At 39.5% G+C, this 17,616-nt stretch overlaps 2 protein-coding genes across 4 annotated transcripts; one reads left to right on the forward strand and one right to left on the reverse strand.

Moving 5' to 3' along the window:
- Positions 1-4,512: 4,512 nt before the first annotated feature.
- On the forward strand, positions 4,513-6,362 carry LOC137880999 (beta-1,3-galactosyl-O-glycosyl-glycoprotein beta-1,6-N-acetylglucosaminyltransferase 3-like). Its single transcript, XM_068722659.1, has one exon. The coding sequence runs from the start codon at positions 4,521-4,523 to the stop codon at positions 5,784-5,786; it is 1,266 nt and encodes a 421-aa protein (XP_068578760.1). The 5' UTR covers positions 4,513-4,520; the 3' UTR covers positions 5,787-6,362.
- Positions 6,363-6,975: 613 nt separating this feature from the next.
- Positions 6,976-16,505, reverse strand: bnip2 (BCL2 interacting protein 2). 3 transcript variants are annotated; one of them, XM_068722656.1, is made up of 11 exons: positions 15,475-16,505; positions 13,450-13,545; positions 13,246-13,313; positions 12,687-12,863; positions 11,023-11,205; positions 10,703-10,805; positions 10,489-10,620; positions 10,263-10,349; positions 10,081-10,179; positions 9,080-9,115; positions 6,976-7,542 (listed from the first exon to the last, which is right to left on the reverse strand). In XM_068722656.1, exons 1-11 carry the CDS (start codon positions 15,837-15,839, stop codon positions 7,485-7,487), a joined length of 1,404 nt encoding a protein of 467 aa, XP_068578757.1. In that variant the 5' UTR covers positions 15,840-16,505; the 3' UTR covers positions 6,976-7,484. The 3 variants fall into 3 exon arrangements, with proteins under 3 accessions (XP_068578757.1, XP_068578756.1, XP_068578758.1); XM_068722655.1 differs by having other exon boundaries at positions 9,059-9,115; XM_068722657.1 differs by lacking the exon at positions 9,080-9,115.
- Between the last annotated feature and the right edge of the window lie 1,111 nt (positions 16,506-17,616).

Here is a 17,616-nt window from a genome sequence, read left to right on the forward strand (position 1 = left end):
AAAGCTGAACATTTATATAGTTGAATGGTTTCTGTAGCTTAAGAAATGTCGAAGTTATTAAGTGCCAAAATACGTACGGAAGAAATAGTTGAATAAAGATTTGAAGAACAATACTTGGAATGCTGAATCAGCATTCCAACAATAACTAGAAAATGCATTTCCTGCTGAAAATGCGTTGGAATGCTGAAAGCTGAAAGCTGAAATGAATTGCAAAAACATTGCTGAAAATACAGAAATGAGAGACTACCGGTCTGAAAAATGTTGAAACTCGAAAGCATTTAAACTGCACTGCTGAAAGCCCTTCTAGTTGAAACGTCTAACTATGGTGTCTGTAGTTGAAAGTATGAAAAAGAAGGCTTTGAAAGTTGAAGAAGTTTAACAGGATTTGAAGATTTTCTCCATAGATATCCCATAATTCAAAAAGTTTAAAGATTACAAATATGAAAAATATCACCCCTCTCCTGAAAAAGCTGAATATTTTTATATTCGAACAGCTTCTGTGGCTTAAAAAATGTCAGCAGTAGTGATATTTGTAGTAGTAGAAGTTGTAGTTGTAGTAGAAGTATTATTAGTAGTAGAAGTATTAGTAATTAGAAGAAGCAGTATAAGTAGTAGTATCAGTAGTCGTAGTAATAGCTGTAGTAGTGGTCGTAGTATTTAATATAACAGTAGTAGTAGTAGTAGAAGAAGTAGTAATAGTAATGGCAGTATTTGAAGTGATAGCAGTAGTATTAGTACTAGTAGCAATCGTACTAATAGCTGTAGTAGTATTGGTACTGGTAGTAGCATGAATAGCAGCAGTAGTGGTAGCAGAGAGAGAGCCAGAGGGAGAGAGGGAGAGACAGAAAGAAAGACAGAGAGAGAAACACAGAATGACAGGAAGACAGAGATAGAGAGACTGAATGAATGAGTGTGAGAGAGTGAGAAAGGCAGACAGACAGTTATTTGTACTGAGTGAGTGAGACAGGCAGACAGACAGTTATATGTACTGAGTGAGTGAGGGCGACAGGAGGACAGACAGTCATCTGGATTGAGTGAGAAGAGCAGACAGACTGTTATATGTACTGAGTGAGTGGGAGAGAGAGACAGGCAGACAGACAGACAGACAGACAGAGAATTAGATGGACTGAGTGTGTGGGAGAGAGAGACAGGCAGACAGACAGTTAGATGGACTGAGTGTGTGGGAGAGAGAGACAGGCAGACAGACAGTTATATGAACTGAGTGAGTGAGTGAGACAGGCAAACAGACAGTTATATGAACTGAGTGAGTGAGACAGGCAGACAGGCAGTTATATGTAGTGAGTGAGTGAGACAGGTGGACAGACAGTCATCTGGATTGAGTGAGAAGAGCAAACAAACAGTTATATGTACTGAGTGAGTGGGAGAGAGAGACAGGCAGACAGACCGTCAGATGGACTGACTGTGTGGGAGAGAGACAGGCAGACAGACAGTAATATGAACTGAGTGAGTGAGTGAGACAGGCAAACAGACAGTTATATGAACTGAGTGAGTGAGACAGGCAGACAGACAGTTATATGTACTGAGTGAGTGAGTGAGTGAGTGAGTGAGACAGGTGGACAGATAGTCATCTGGATTGAGTGAGAAGAGCAGGCAGACAGTTATATGTACTGAGTGAGTGAGAGAGAGAGACAGGCAGAGAGACAGTTACATTGACTGAGTGATTTGGAGAGAGAGACAGGCAGACAGACAGTCAGATGGACTGAGTGTTTGGGAGAAAGAGACAGGCAGACAGACAGTTATATGAACTGAGTGAGTGAGACAGGTAAACAGACAGTTATATGAAGTGAGTGAGTGAGACAGGCAGACAGACAGTTATATGAACTGAGTGAGTGAGTGAGACAGGCAGACAGACAGTTATATGTACTGAGTGAGTGAGTGAGACAGGTGGACAGACAGCCATCTGGATTGAGTGAGAAGAGCAGACAGACAGTTATATGTACTGAGTGAGTGGGAGAGAGAGACAGGCAGACAGTTATATGGAGTCAGTGAGTGAGTGAGACAGGTAAACAGACAGTTATATGAACTGAGTGAGTGAGTGAGACAGGCAGACAGACAGTTATATGTACTGAGTGAGTGAGACAGGTGGACATAAAGTCATCTGGATTGAGTGAGAAGAGCAGACAGACAGTTATATGTACTGAGTGAGTGGGAGAGAGAGACAGGCAGACAGACAGTCAGATGGACTGACTGTGTGGGAGAGAAAGACAGGCAGACAGACAGTTACATTGACTCAGTGATTTGGAGAGAGAGACAGGCAGACAGACAGTTATATGTACTGAGTGAGTGAGTGAGGCAGACAGACAGTTATATGTACTGAGTGTGTAGAGAGAGACAGACAGACAGAGAAAGAGAGAGAGTGTGTGTGTGTGTGTGTGTGTGTGTGTGTGTGTGTGTCATTGGTTCCCATGGTGACGAGGCAGCGGTTGGAGAGTCTGTGTGTTTATAAACATTAGTAATTAGCTCAAGCACGAACACCTGTGAGCCTGCCGCCTTTTCATGAGAAAAAAACTGGAAAACACCTGTCAAACAAAACCACAAACCCCCATAACCATAGCCCCTATTGCTCCAAAATTATGACTGAAGTGCAAGGATGACTTGAAGAACAGATCATGCGAATATTGGATCTCTAGTGTAAAAAAAAGTGGCTTCAATGGCGATTTAGAAATGGGGTACGTTTGTCTGTGCAAGACTTTTTTGAAGTACGTTTTAACATTGGGGTCTATGGAGGAGAAAGTTGGTTTTCCTCTCAAGTAAAGACTTTTGAGCCAAATGTGTAAACCTGTGGGATTCCAAAGTCATATGTCTACGACAAGGACAAGATTAGTTACGTTTCCATCCAAAAATTATGCATGTAGAGTGAAAATTGAGGAGTCAGTCGCAAAAGACAAATATTTTTTTCACAGGAATCTCAAGCTTCTCTTCACTCTAGCGGTGACATCACGCACTCTAAGCTGCGCAATACACACCCATTATAAAAGCAGAAAAGGACTGAAAAACACATGAAAGCAAAAATGCTACTATTCAAAAAGTGTAAAAGATATCAAAATGATTATAACATACAATCATTGGTCAGGGTTTTCTCAACATTTGAAAGTTTAAATGGTGTCTGTAACTGAAAGTATGAGGAAGTAGAAGGATCTGAAAGTTGAACAAGTTTAAGAGGATTTAAAAATATTCTCCATAGACATCCCATTCAAAAAATGAGTTGCAAAAAGCTTAATAATTCAAAAAGTTGAAAGATTAGAAAAATTATGAGAAATAGCACCCCTCTCCTGAAAAAGCTGAACATTTATATAGTTGAATGGTTTCTGTAGCTTAAGAAATGTGGAAGTTATTAAGTGCCAAAATACGTACGGAAGAAATAGTTGAATAAAGATTCGAAGAACAATACTTGGAATGCTGAATCAGCATTCCAACAATAAGCCCGCAGGATTACAGTCAGTGTGCTTTGGCACAGACAGTATTATTGCCTTGTGCCACAAAGCCACACTGAACTAAATAAAAACTTTAGAAACACAATGTTCTGAACTTCTGGAAAGTTCTATGACATCCAAGCTAAACACACTTAAAAAAAGCTGTGGGTGTGGAACTGTAGGTTTGCATGTGCCTCACATATGTTAACATATCAGGGCAAGTCTTTGCAAAAAGCTAATACAACAATACCATTCAGTTTAAATGAACAGACATGCCTGTGTGATGAGCTGATTACATTAGGTGAAGAAATGAAGCTAAGACAATGGACCACAATGGACTAACGTTCAACACTAAAATGAGTTTGATCTGGTGTTAATGTTGCTCCTGGGATAACACACACGTAACGTTACTGTTAGTGTTAACTGTTCATCGTCTTGAACACACGTCGGCGATCTCTCCATTTTGATAATCGGACCGTTTGCGATCTTACAGTCGGTCCAATAAGAGCACAAGTAAACACATGTAGATGGATTGTGATTCACCACTTCACAGAAAATACTGAATTATGCTGATAAATTACAGTAGTCTGCTGTTATGGTTAATTGACGGCATTGACTGTTAATTTACATGAGAGGGATGAACATTTAACTATGTTACTGTTATCATAAAATACTGTAAGATACCATTTTAAATCCACTGTAAATTTACAGCAATTCATTACAGTGTACATTTTGATGGCTGTAGGGAGTCTGATTTCAAACCAGAGTATTATAAAATGATTAAGAAAATGTTTAGTGTCAGTGTAAGCAACAGACGTAGGTGTTTAAACAAGTCTTTACAACTATATTACTTTGTTCATACATCTTCTCCGTTGTCACTGTTGCCAACACAGCAAATGTGGAATGTCCACTGTAACATCCATGATGACATGCAATACACCACACCCTAGTCAGGAACTATTGGATAGTATACTTAACAAGCTCCTTCCACACCTTAGTTTGACACACCTACTTAGGGGGCAGATTCAGCTTGTGTTCATGACAACAGACCGTGGCTCACTGGACAAACTAACCTCAAGCAAGGACATGGCTTATGCAAGGTTGTTGAAGAGCCAGATGTTGAGGACCTCCTTACTAATCGTCATCGGTATGTTACTTTCTTTTGTCCTTTGGGAAAGTGCCTTAACAAGGCAGCCATTGCCTGATCTCAAAATACCACTGCAGTTCTCTTCAGACCTGCCTGGCTGCTTGGCTATCATCAGTGGAGACGCAGAGGGGAGGAAAGACGAATTAGAAGGGCTTCTGGCACTCTGGAGAAGACAAATTCTTTTATCCGAGAACTTTTACCTTGATGTGACAAAGGACTGTCCGTCTTACATTGAAAAGAGAGGTTTTATTACAGCACCTTTCAGTGAGGAGGAAAATAATTTTCCCATTGCTTACTCCATGGTGATCCATGAGAAGATTGAGATGTTTGAGCGACTTCTACGAGCTGTTTATACTCCTCAGAATATCTACTGTGTGCATGTGGACCAGAAATCAACTAAAGAATTTCAGAAGGCTGTGGAGGCAATTATTTCCTGCTTTCCTAATGTGTTTCTAGCCAGTAGATTAGAAAGAGTGATATATGCCTCATGGTCCCGAGTGCAGGCAGATTTGAACTGCATGAAAGACCTGCTGAACTCGCAGGTCCAGTGGAGGTACCTGCTTAACACCTGTGGGACAGATTTCCCCATCAAAACCAATGGAGAAATGATTAAGGCAATGAAGACCCTCAACGGGAGAAACAGCATGGAGACTGAGGTAACCAATGACTACAAGAAAAACCGTTGGCTGTATCATTACAATGTAACTAATGAGATCATCGGGACAGATGTGAAGAAAAGTCCCCCACCCATTAGCAGCCCCATGTTCCAAGGAAATGCTTACTTTGTGGTCACCAGAGACTTTGTGAAACATGTGATGCAGAACAGAGAAGTTCAGCAACTTCTGGAATGGGAGAGGGACACATGGAGCCCTGATGAGCACTTGTGGGCCACTCTACAGCGAATGCCCTCTGTTCCTGGATCAGTGCCTGCCCACAAAAAGTATGATGTGTCAGACCTGCAAGCCCTCGCTCGTGTGGTGAAGTGGGCCGGTCATGCAGGAGATATGAAAAATGGAGCCCCGTACTATCCTTGCACGGGTGTTTACAGAAGATCAGTTTGTGTGTACGGAGCTGGTGACCTCCCGTGGCTCTTGAGACAATATCAACTCTTTGCAAATAAGTTTGATCCTGAGGTTGATGATATTGCCATTAGATGTTTAGAGTCAGTTCTACGTTTGAAAGCTTTAGGCCATGACCCACTGTAATGAAGACCCTCTCCATTACCAGCATTTGTGGACTGTTTTAAGACAACACACGCACACGCACACGCACACATACACACACACACACACACACACACACACACAAATGTTTTATTGTACTGTTGTGGTTCTGATATGTTCCCAGGTATAGCTGTGTCTCCTCTCCAGGGTGTTTGGCCAAACGAGTCCCCAGGATACATGAGCGCCATTTTATAGTTTCGGGAGATACCATGTAATAATTAATAGAGGGGTGGTAGTGAACTTGAATTCCCTGTTCGGGCCGTATATGATCTCTCTGGTGATGTGTAACCACCATAGAGATCATATGGATAATTGACCAAAGGATGTTAGGAATCCATTTTAATGTATGTGTTGTAGTTTAGGTAATTGTATTTACAGGTAAGGGGTGTAGTTACCTATCTTGTAGTGGGGTGGAGGTCCTCGTTGGTGGCATGCTATATAAGGCTTCCATATTAAATCTAGTGTGTTACTGTTAGGACCACATGCTGCCTGTGGTCCGACATGTAAAGAGCTCTGCCATGTCTTTGTTGCTTGTCGGTGAAATAAACACCTGGTTGGTTTGCACAATAACCTCTGTGTCTGTCCTCCTGCTTCTAAAGTCCAGCCGCTGTGTGGCCAGCCTAACACCCACTTTAAACAGATCAATATTCCATCATTGTGTAAAGCGTGTTATTACTTGAAATGTAAAATGTATTTTACTTGTCAGTTTGTTCTTTGGACAGGTGAATAGTATATAAACCACTAACTTATTTTATATTGTCAATGATTTTCTACTGAAATGTCATTAAATGTTTTGTATTCTTTTTCTATTTCATTATCTTTTAATGGGAATATTTTATGTGGCTGTTAATGTTATCAGTATATTGTTATCCATCATCTATAATATTCATTCTTATAGTATTTTCAAGATATTACGGATTCTTTATTCTAATCAAATATAATGATTTCAATTAAATCTATTTGTGGTGCCTTTTAGTGGACCGTCAGTGGAAGAGAAAGCAAAACAAATTACATTACCTATCACAATTTGAAGATTATTAATTTAATCTTGTCAAATGTGCTTAGTGTTTTGTCACGATACAAATTACATCTATCTTGTTACCATGGCAAAACTGTTACTAAATAGAATATCACAATTGTTTTCCCTCCACGAATCAGGGGGAACATTCAGTGAGGGGCAAAAAAAACAACTTTATTTTCCCCAGGCAAGATTTTGATAGAGAACATCAGCAGTGAACATTGAAAAAGGTGTTGTCAAAACTTGTTCTATGAAATACCAGTCAACGGGTCAGAGACCATAATGCATTGTAAAAGTCTGAGCAACCATAAAAATATATTAAATTTCTCTCCATTGTCACCTTTTGAATATAAATATGTATTTAAATGTAATAAAGCAGAACATGCATCAACCACTTGTAACAGAGTGCCTTAAATAGCGTGTAGTAACACCAGTAACTAGGGAACACCAATAAGCTAAGTATGACATAATGATTCAGCAGTAAATACAAAATAAAGATTAAAAATGTTTCAGACAGCATGTGGAAAAACGCTGAAGATCGAGCTGTAAAACGTTCCACGGTGTGACAGGCAGCATAGTTTCAAAAAGGCACTTTCTTGAGTCACAAAGAGTCATGGCAGTCGAAGCGTTCTCCTCCTCCACATCTCGCAGTGCGAGCAGGGTCACTCTGGAACAGCAGCAGCTGCGATCTCCACTTTGCCGTGCATGTCCTGGTCGATTCTGCAGACAAATTCAACAGGCATCAGACATCTGTGTGCCAGGGATGGCATGTCTTCTAACAGGGCTAAGTTAACTGATAATCAAAGTGACGACAGGCTACTATACTGCCCATGAACACACTTTTCATATGATCGCATCCTGAAATGTGATCATTGCACTTATACCATTAAAAAGAAGATTCTTTGTGTATGACAGAATATTTCTATTTCTGGACCAGACTTGCCGAATTTTGTCCATTTTTCTACTGAATGCACTTTAAATATCTGGCCAACGATATTTATTATGAGGTTCTTACTTCCCTTGAAACCTTGCAAGAAAAATGCACTAATGTATAGTATAAATCCATGTTAGGGCACAGACTGCTTTATCTCCAGCACACACTGCAAACAGTCGTACAATAAGACAATGTATACAGGTTAAGCAATCTGTGCCAAATTCCATATAATAAGTGCAACTGTTGTACTTCAGAAACAGCTCCATGGCAATGTGTGAGGTTTTAGTGTGCCTAAATATTAATATTAATCTTCAACTTAAGAACTCATGCACCTTATAACAGAAGTGTTACTAATTGTGACAGCATTGCATACACAATACAGAGTCTCTTCCACAACCCAACAGTTATTCTGTTTATAATTTCCTAACATGACCCGACATATCTGCAAATGAACAATCTCACACTCACTTCTCATCTGTAAAGAGCAGAATATTTCTGTGTGCTTGAGCAGGTTTTGTGGCAATTAAACATCAGCAGGAAGTGGGTAAGCAGTGAGTCATGCAGAGAGCTGTGAGAGTGGACAGGCCGAGTGTTCAGTGAGGGAGAGTTACTGAGGGGAACCATGTGAGGACATAACAGTGCAACCAAAAAACCACAGTGACTAAGACCAGCTTCTTCCTTGTAGACCCACCGCATTTAGTTGTAAAAACATGAACAAACTTAGTAAACATCAACCACATCAAATTCAAAACTTTTTTTTTTTTTTTTTAAAAAGCCACATGCATGTAAGTGCTACTTGACGCCCCAACTTTAATATTAGAAAGAAGCAATTAAATCATTTACTTTTCAAACTATTCTAACTTGTTAATGACATAAAATCGATAATTCAGCATCCCAGTAGAAACGGTGCCTTGGGTATAAAATGGGCTTCAAAGTACATGGTACGATTCAAACCACATACAGATATAGCAATAAATAGAAAACAAAATGAACAAGAAATGACTTTGAAATGAACATCACAGAATTGGCTCAGAAAAAGGATTTAGTTGGTTAAACAATCACCAAGCCACCTATTTTTGGAAACCAATCAAACAGCTTCTCAATCCACTTTTAAAGGAAATCTACTGTGAGAGAGATGTGGGACATTTGGGGAGGATCATTGTTGGTTTTAGCCAGAAGGTAACGACAAATCATCCCACTACAAACCCGTGGGACAGAATGAGGTGTATTGGTGCATTTATGAAAGCCAACGGATCATTTCGCTGTTAGTTTGGTGAAATACAAAAGAATGCTGAGACTGACCCTGGGTGCAAGTGCATATACCTTTTACGGCTTTTCCTATTTTTTTCGTCATCAAACCTTAAGAGGGGGCAGGGACATGGAGTCAAGGAAAGGAGAATTACACAGCCAACAGCAACCAGACATCCAAAAGAGCAAAAACATTTGATTAGATAAGATAAATGTCATGTGGATAGAAAACACATCAAGGAAAAATACAGCAAACATGAGCTCAATCGTCATCCATATCAGCAAAGGTTAACACTTGTTGAAATGTTACAAAGAACTCAGGTGCACAAGGCTGTACTATTCTCTAAATTTGTATTATACAAAAGAAAATGTTTAGATATTTGTATTTTGTTGCATTTGGATCTCTACCTCCATCAGAATATATACAGTGTAAGTAAGACAATATTTCACCTAAATCCTGTCTGGTATTTTTAGAGCTTTGAACGAAGATTAATTGTACACAATTTTAAGTGAGTCAGACACAGTGGCCTCGCAGGAACAGCAGAACGTTGCTGTAGCACCACCTACAGATGAAATGTAACCACATTCTGCAGGACCAGTCAGAGCTGATACTGCGTATGCACAAAACATTACTAGAATACCTGCTAGTTTTTGGAAACCAGTTAAAGGAAAAAGATGAAGGCACGTCAAAAGGAGTTACTTTTGTTTTGTGAATTGTTTAATTATATTTTGTACCATGTCCCATGGTGGGGATTGGATGAAATCTGTAGAAAGGAAGAAATGGAAGGTGATCTCTACCGATGTGGTTCTTTTTATTTACTAATTCAAGTGAGAAGCCATGTATTGCCCCACTGCACAGCTGCAAAATCTGCAATTCATATGGAAATAAAAACATAAGACATGGAACTGCTTACTCAAGCGTTCATTGAACACCTTTTATTATTAAAACCAAATCACCACATTTCTGACATGGCCTTGGATTTATATTTGTTAGCTTGCAGACACCTTAATATTTTGTCTTTTGACAGGACCTTTGTCTTGAACATTGCTGACGTGTTTGAGTGGAGCATACTTACTGTTTGATACAATCTGGTATGGACACGTACTCCATTGGAACCAGTTCTGCAAGATCTGTCAAGCTGAACACATACTTGATTTTCTGACTAAATTTGGTGCTGTGAAAAGAAGCAAGAAATCGAAATGTTACCGGAGAAGATCTTCATTTCATTACTGTAGCCACCGTAAACATTAAAGTTACCTTATGAAAGGTTTTGTGAGTGCCAGCAGGGTGCGAATAAACCAGGAGGGATGGACAATTATCAAAGACTTCAAGTTCTTCCGTAACCTGTACAAAAAGAGTGAGAGAAGCTGTCAACAATTTAATCACATATGATGATGCTGTTCTTGGGTTTGGCCTGATGCCTCTGCATTTGTAGTGAAAAAAACCCCACTTGTTTTTGAGTGCGATTGCCACTCAGACTCACCTCCTATCAATCTGCTGATAACATTTTCTGAGCCAGCCAACAGTTGGCATCTTTTTCCGAGAGGTTGCCCCATTCAAATACACAATCATATAGTTCTCAGCAACCAAAAGCTCCAGCGTGCCAATGACATACCTGCAGGAAACGGGAAACCTCCATTAGCACTGGTCCTAACATATTCGCTCACAAGGCCAGAGGAAATCAAATAAACACTTACTTGAATAAATTGTCCATGATGTATTTATAATTTGGTTGATTGCTTTCAGGCATAAAGCACACAGCGAACACAATTATGGCATTCAATCCGTCTCCATAGTAGCCTACAGTGAAAAATCAAACATGAAAAATTGATGTTTCAGGATCAAAACAGTATTTACACTGTTAAAACATTCTTTTTCTTTCATATTTTCAATAAACACAGACTGATCAACTCAAGTCAAACACAAATGTGACACAGCTTGTTAATCCAGGAACATAGACACTTAAAATGACTGTATTTACGTTTTTTGCCAAATTTCACAATGTAATGCAACTGACCTCCATGGCTGATAACCCTCTTGTAAGGTTCGATGGCCTTCATGTCCACTCTGTGTTCCTGGTCTCCGATACGAAACACCCTCCAGCGCCGACCCTCCTCCCGCTCCTCCGAGACGGAGTACTCCTGCACTGACTCCACACCCTTCTGAAGTAGTTCTGTGGTTTTCGGCTTGGGGAGATCATCTTAAAGGAGAGGAGGCATTATAAACCCACAGCTAGGACGCTACTCCCCATGGATGTGAGGGATGTCTGATGTTATCAAATCAGATCCATTTTGATCAAATAATATATTAAATGATTAGATCACTCAATAATTCATAATTTAACTTTTCAAAACACATGCATTTGAATCAATGGACATTCACATTACATGTTCTTGCTTTTATCTTTTGTATCTGGATGGCATGCTTTCTCTTTGAATCAACACCAACAATGACTCCCTTTCACTTGAGGTCAGCATTTACAATTACCTGATACAACTTCCTTCCAGGGAAACCCTGCTATTGTTCCCTGCATGAGAAATAAATGTGTCGAACAAACACTGCTGAAGTCGTGGAGGACTACTGTGCATCTTTTGTAGGATGTATAGCTAGCTGCATGATGTGCACAATGTTCTGCGCAACATGTAGACATCAAGTTAAATGTTAAAGTGATCATCTATCAGGCATGTAGCAGTAGAATCAACTATCAGTGAATAGTGCAACCAAATCACATCAACACACTTTTATGAGTATCTCTCTGTGAATATTCCAAATCACATTGATCTGTTTCTCCATCTGTATGATCCAGATATACGGATTTAGAATGGAAATGACTGGTCAGATGTTTATGAAATCATTGACCAAATCATGGATTTTAAATCCCAAAATATGACATTTAAGTGGTGAAATGCCAAATGTAATGCATCTCCAATTGAAGGCTAAATTTATTTATTTCCTGAGCTGTGTGTTATCTTGTAAAATATGATCACTAGTAAACAAACAGCACAGGTTAGCAAATGGCTAATATCTGAAAACTGCAGCATTGATGTGCAGATCGAACCACTGCTTCTTTGCCTTAATGGACAAGTTGCAGGATTGATTTTTCAATGTTTCCTCAAATGCAGGGAAATTTCAAAGAAAGAAAAAATGACATGCACAAAAAACTGTAACTGAAAATGAAGTTTATGAAACACAAAACCTCCCCATGATTTGTTCAAAAAACTGAAGACAGAATATAATCTGGACAATAGGAGGTGATTGATGGATGGTTGGCAGAACAAAATGGGGGCGTTCCAAGAGACCTTACCACGAGAAAGAGAGAAACCTGTTGCAGGCCTGCAGCCTGTTTCCAGGCTGAGAATGGAAACAATTCTTCCATGTGAAAAAGAGGAGGGCAGTGTGGAAACACAAGAACAACAAAGCACATTAGGCAGCAGCAGTCTGCTGCCTATCCAAACCTGTACAATCAAGGAAGGCGAATACAAACAGATCCAAGACCCAGGATATAAGAGACTAGTTTGATAACGTGTTTGCTTCTGTGTTACAAACCAACAAATAAACCCAAGAAGGGAAATGTTTTCATGACTAAATTACATAACCGTGGACCTTTAATCTGAGTCCAGTTTGAAAGCATCTTTGCATCTGTATTAAAACTGTTCTCATCACATAATGTGAAGTTCTTACCTTCCCATTCAAACTCATTGCTATTGTCTGAAGGTGTGTCTATGTCATCGAGGTCCAACTCTGTACTTTCATCCAGCTCATCAGAGAGAAGAGAGCCTTCACTGCGGTCGAGTGTAAGACTGATGTCAGGAGCTGCGAGCTTCTTCTTTGCCTTCTTGCCTTGGTCCTTTGCATAGCCTGAGGTAGATGCCAAATCATCAGTAGGTATAATGTTTGTATGACAATTAAAAGGACAGGTTCTGATTTACCAAGATTATTATAATACGATTCTGTAGTTCATACAGAGATAATATGAGGCTTCCATTCAGTCTGAAAAATCAAGTGGTATCTTCCAATGTTAATCTTATCAGTACCAAATTCCCTCTTTGTGTTACTGTGTCTCCAAAGGAAACACTTTTTTGTGCTAAAAAGACTAAGTTGGAAGATAGAGACACCATATTAATTTTGGCTGAACAAGAATGATTCCAGTGACTAATAACTCTCTCAACATACATATAGGCGTGAGTTTTAACTAAGACTAAAAAAAATGCAGGTCTTTTCACTATTCTGTTTTCCTTACCAGGGTCTATCTCTTCAGAAGTTCCTGCAAAAAGCTCATCTTCAAGCTCCTCTTCCTCCGGTAGGGGCCTAACAATCAAACAGCAGGGGATCATGCCTTCAGAAGGATTATGTTTCATGTGACTTTCAAAAACACAACATGTGATACAAAGCTCTGAACCATGATTTATACGGGATTTACAACATTATGAGTGATTGACAATACCGTGGAAAGTCCTCATCCTGCCACTCTTCCTTCAGTTCAACTCCTTCCATTCTTAGGCGAGCTTCTGTTGTGGCGACTGACTCTTGGCGCTCCAGGCTGGGAATGGAAACACAAAACGGTTATGCCATCTTTTACGTTTAATGATCTCTAATTGTTAAAAGGCCCTCTTGTACTACAAATATACTAAGATCGAGAGCAGGGCCTGCACAGATCATCCACGACAAACCCAAACACATAACTAGTTGTCTGACGATGGCTGCTTGTGACTTGTACAATCCTCAAAAGATTATGGGAAAATAAAGAACAGGAGGTTTTTTTTCTTGGGTTAATACGTTAGCAATAAAAACAAAATGAGTGGATATTAATAGTGACAGTGAATAAACGCTACAATAGAATGAATACACTTGAATAAAGCTGCACACTATTTCACACTCTGCAAACAAGGGTGGGGATAATATGTTCTGAATAGCATAGGCAATGTTGAGAAAATGCAACACAACATTGGAACAATTGTAGTAAGAGATTGTGTGCCATGTATTGTCACCCAAAATCAATACAGCTTACTCCGCAGTTTGCATTACCTAAGATTTTAGTCACATTGCACATGACAGGTGGGACAAGTAATATGGAATGAAACATGGTCCATGTCAATGTTGCATTCAGGCACCGTTTTAAATTTAAAAAGGCAATTTTTAGCTTCACAACTGGGCATACTGTTTATGACGTACAATTATGAAAACAGAGCCAAAGTTTCGGGGAAAGCGTAATTTGGCTTTTAGGATGAACCTTAAACTACTTTTCTATATAAAAAAAATGGTAATGACCGCTTTTTGTGTGCTGTGGTTAACCCCACCTGTTAATTACCACCTTAGCATTACATCAATGAAAACCCTGTTTATGTTTAGATGCTTAGCTGTATGTGCTTCTTCACTATCACAACAGTCCTCCAAGGAAAGGCGAGATATGCTTATTGCCTTTTTCCAATAAACCAAGTACTTTGATTTGATATAGACAGGTGCTTTGTGATGCTGTGCTCAAATTAATACATAATTCACAGTCCTGGAAAGTTGTTCGGCAGGCTCCTGAAGCGTTTCAGCTCGCAACTGGCCACATAATCAGATCACTGGCTTTTTGAAAAGCTTACACGCTTATGTTAAGCGCTTAGTTTATGAACCATGAGGCTACTTACTAATGCTAATCATGGTATCTGTATCTTTGCTGTACAGAGCTCTCTTTGATGCATTAATCACATACACAACTGCATTTGTGCTCCCAGACACAAAAACATTCTGAGCATTTGGTACTCAACATTTCAAAAAACTTTAGCTGTTTGCTCATGTATAGTGCTAATCGCCACATTACATTTGAAATCCATGTGAGACAGGTAGAAATGCCACAGGAATGTGGTTCCCTGAAAACAAACCCTTGTAATCGAAGTGCAGTGGAGACAAAGCTGCAATCAAGTGGATGTAGCAACATTCAGGAGTGGAAAAGATGAATGACAGTTTAAAAACTGAACTCATAATAAAGCACTTAGTGGCGGGTAGAATTAAGCAGCACATCAGACAGGAAGAGTTGATCGAAATGTTTACTAAGAAGTTTTTTTTTTTTTCATGCCACCACAGACATTGCTTACTATATAACCTACAATACCATGTTATATCATATCCGTGGAGTATACTACATTCGCAAAGCTTATATCCCTAGTTTTTGTTTACATTGTGCCAGAGAAGTGTTGATTTAAATCAACCGTGATTTCCAGACATCCTAGTCTGGACAAAATAATAAGTTGAGATCGTACAAGTGTTCCTGTTATTGTGTCCACCCCCTCTAAAATGTTCAGGAAACAAACAAACATTCACAAACGCTTGAACCTAGGCAGGCATCTGGCTCAGGTGCTGGAATCTGGAAGAACAGCATTATTGCAAGGGAAAGATGAAACCGTTCCTTTTTTTTTTTTTTTTTTTAAGTTGCCAACATGTAACGTTGGGCCAAACATAAAATAGTACATATAACGTTACAGACCTTCCAATGGGTCCAGGTGGTGAGCGTGGCTGCGGGAGGCTCACTGGGGTAGAGCTTCTTGCTCCCGGCTGTTCCTGCTCATTGTCTGGAGTTGTCCTTTCCTGTGGCGTACCTCTTGTTTGGGTCAGACTCTCTTGAAGTGCCTCTTCGCCATTTTCCACTGTAGAATCGGTGCTATTTTCTAACTCGTCTAATTCCTCATCACTTTCTCCCGACACTCCAGAAGAAGAGGGACTAGACGTCTGTCTGTCTCCCAGCTCCTCTTGAGTCATCCTGGGTGTGACACAATCTGGGCTCCTATTGTTCAAATTAATATCACTTACAGCCTTCAGCACCGCTTCACTCTCAATCACATCCGATGCCATACTTTGTTTTCCTGTCGCGCTATAGTGCTGGAGCGGATCAGAGTGAAAACAGTTCGACAGGGACAAGTTAAAAACACCGGTTTGCTAGTTAACTTAAATAAGTCAGACACGCAACTTCTTTAAAAGTTAATAGCTATCGTGCTAGCTCTCGTTCGCTGTACCGCTAGCCAGGAGGAGTGTTGTTGTTGTTGACAGCTAACTTTAGCTTTAACAACTAACAGCAATCTCATTAACCAAATAGCGTTAAATGTCACACAGGGTGCACAGATAGTCACCTTTCCTAAATGCGTCACAGTGCAGGAACTCGGGAGACCTAACAGTATGCTAGCTTTGCATAAGCAACAGCACGCAGATCCTACTTATGAATTTCCTCCCTTCCTTCCTTCCTACGAGTCAGAATGTTCTCCTGTGGACGTAACGTTAGTCACGCTAGCGTGTGTGCTACAGTTAGCTAACTAACTTAGCCACAGCAAAAGACAAGCTAATGTTGTCCACTTAACGCTGGCGTTAATTTATAAAATCGACCCAGTTGTCAACTACGACACAACATAGGGACAACCGATCCATGTTCAGTATAAAGTTAGTATCCGCTGATTTCACCAGCCGGGTCCACCAACATCAGTTTCCGTTGTGCTGTTTAACAACGCTACCGTTAGCTACCGTTAGCGAACTAACCAGAGCGTTCTGTTGTGACGTTTCCCAACTAGCGGTCGCGTGCGTGCGGTTGAGTTGCCAGTTGTGTTTTCTTGCAGGTTCTTATCTGAACTTTCTACGTTCATCAATCAAGCGCAAAGCACAGCAAAATCATACTAAATTACAATATTAAAATGTCACTTCTTTTCAGTTTCTCACAAGTTAAAACGATCAAGGAACGATGAAGCAACGTTGACAAAGTACATGTATCTCCAACTTTAAAATGCATTATATAATTAGAGTTAGAGTCGTTGATATAGGTTAACGTTACACGATATATTAGTCGTAATGTTTCTGACTACTGCTCTATGGAAAATAATCAAACCTGGCACCCCTGCCATATTTGGTCGTTCCTTGACCTGTAGGTGTCACTCATATACAGTCTATGGAGTCAGAATCTGTTGATATGCTTTGTGTTCTAGACTTTGGTTTTCCTTTGGGCTTTTGGGGAAATCTCCTAAAAGTTCAAAGTAGTATGCAACATTTTGATTGCACAGTTATTAATAATGTCTTTACTTTACTTACTGTAAAGTGTAGTAGGTCTGTAAAGTGGTAGGCTAACTAAGTACATTTACTCAAGTAAATACAAAGAATACTTTGTATTCATAGTATTCATGTAAAATGCTATTTAAAAAAACCCAATATGAAAATATTCTTGTAAAATACTATTTCACATGAATATTTTGAATACTTTACCTCTTTTTAGGCCTATTTATTTTAGGAATTTTACTCAATTTAACAGAAGTTAAAGGTTAAACCTATGATCACGTTATTAAATAAATTGCATTGTTATTGATTGAACAACCCATCAATAACAATAAGTAATATGTTATATGAAATATGTATGCTTATTTTGTATGCATTTTTGTTAACAAATATAAAGTTACAGTGTGTTGAAATATGGGCCAGGTCGAATACCTCTGCTGTGTAATAACCATAGACTGTATACAACGTTTGCATTGATATGGAGAAATTTATAGTTTGATAAAAAAGTTGAAATATCCTCTGTTTTGAATAGCCCTTGAAGTTCTCAGGTCCTTTCTTCTGTGGGCGCGGCCAGGTGTCACTTTGTTATTAGCCAATC

This window comes from Cebidichthys violaceus, unplaced genomic scaffold (assembly GCF_023349555.1).
Source record: "Cebidichthys violaceus isolate CVI_PGR_0920_01 unplaced genomic scaffold, fCebVio1.0.p SCAF_3, whole genome shotgun sequence".
NCBI lineage: Eukaryota > Metazoa > Chordata > Actinopteri > Perciformes > Stichaeidae > Cebidichthys > Cebidichthys violaceus.

Excerpts from the sequence above, each read along its gene's own strand:
- LOC137880999 (XM_068722659.1), top strand. The coding sequence starts at position 4,521 with ATGGCTTATGCAAGGTTGTTGAAGAGCCAGATGTTGAGGACCTCCTTA.
- bnip2 (XM_068722655.1), bottom strand. The coding sequence starts at position 15,839 with ATGGCATCGGATGTGATTGAGAGTGAAGCGGTGCTGAAGGCTGTAAGT. Across the intron at positions 13,546-15,474 it reads CCACCTGGACCCATTGGAAG|CCTGGAGCGCCAAGAGTCAG; the intron begins GTCTGTAACGTT and ends TTCCATTCCCAG. Across the intron at positions 11,206-12,686 it reads CAATGAGTTTGAATGGGAAG|ATGATCTCCCCAAGCCGAAA; the intron begins GTAAGAACTTCA and ends CTCTCCTTTAAG.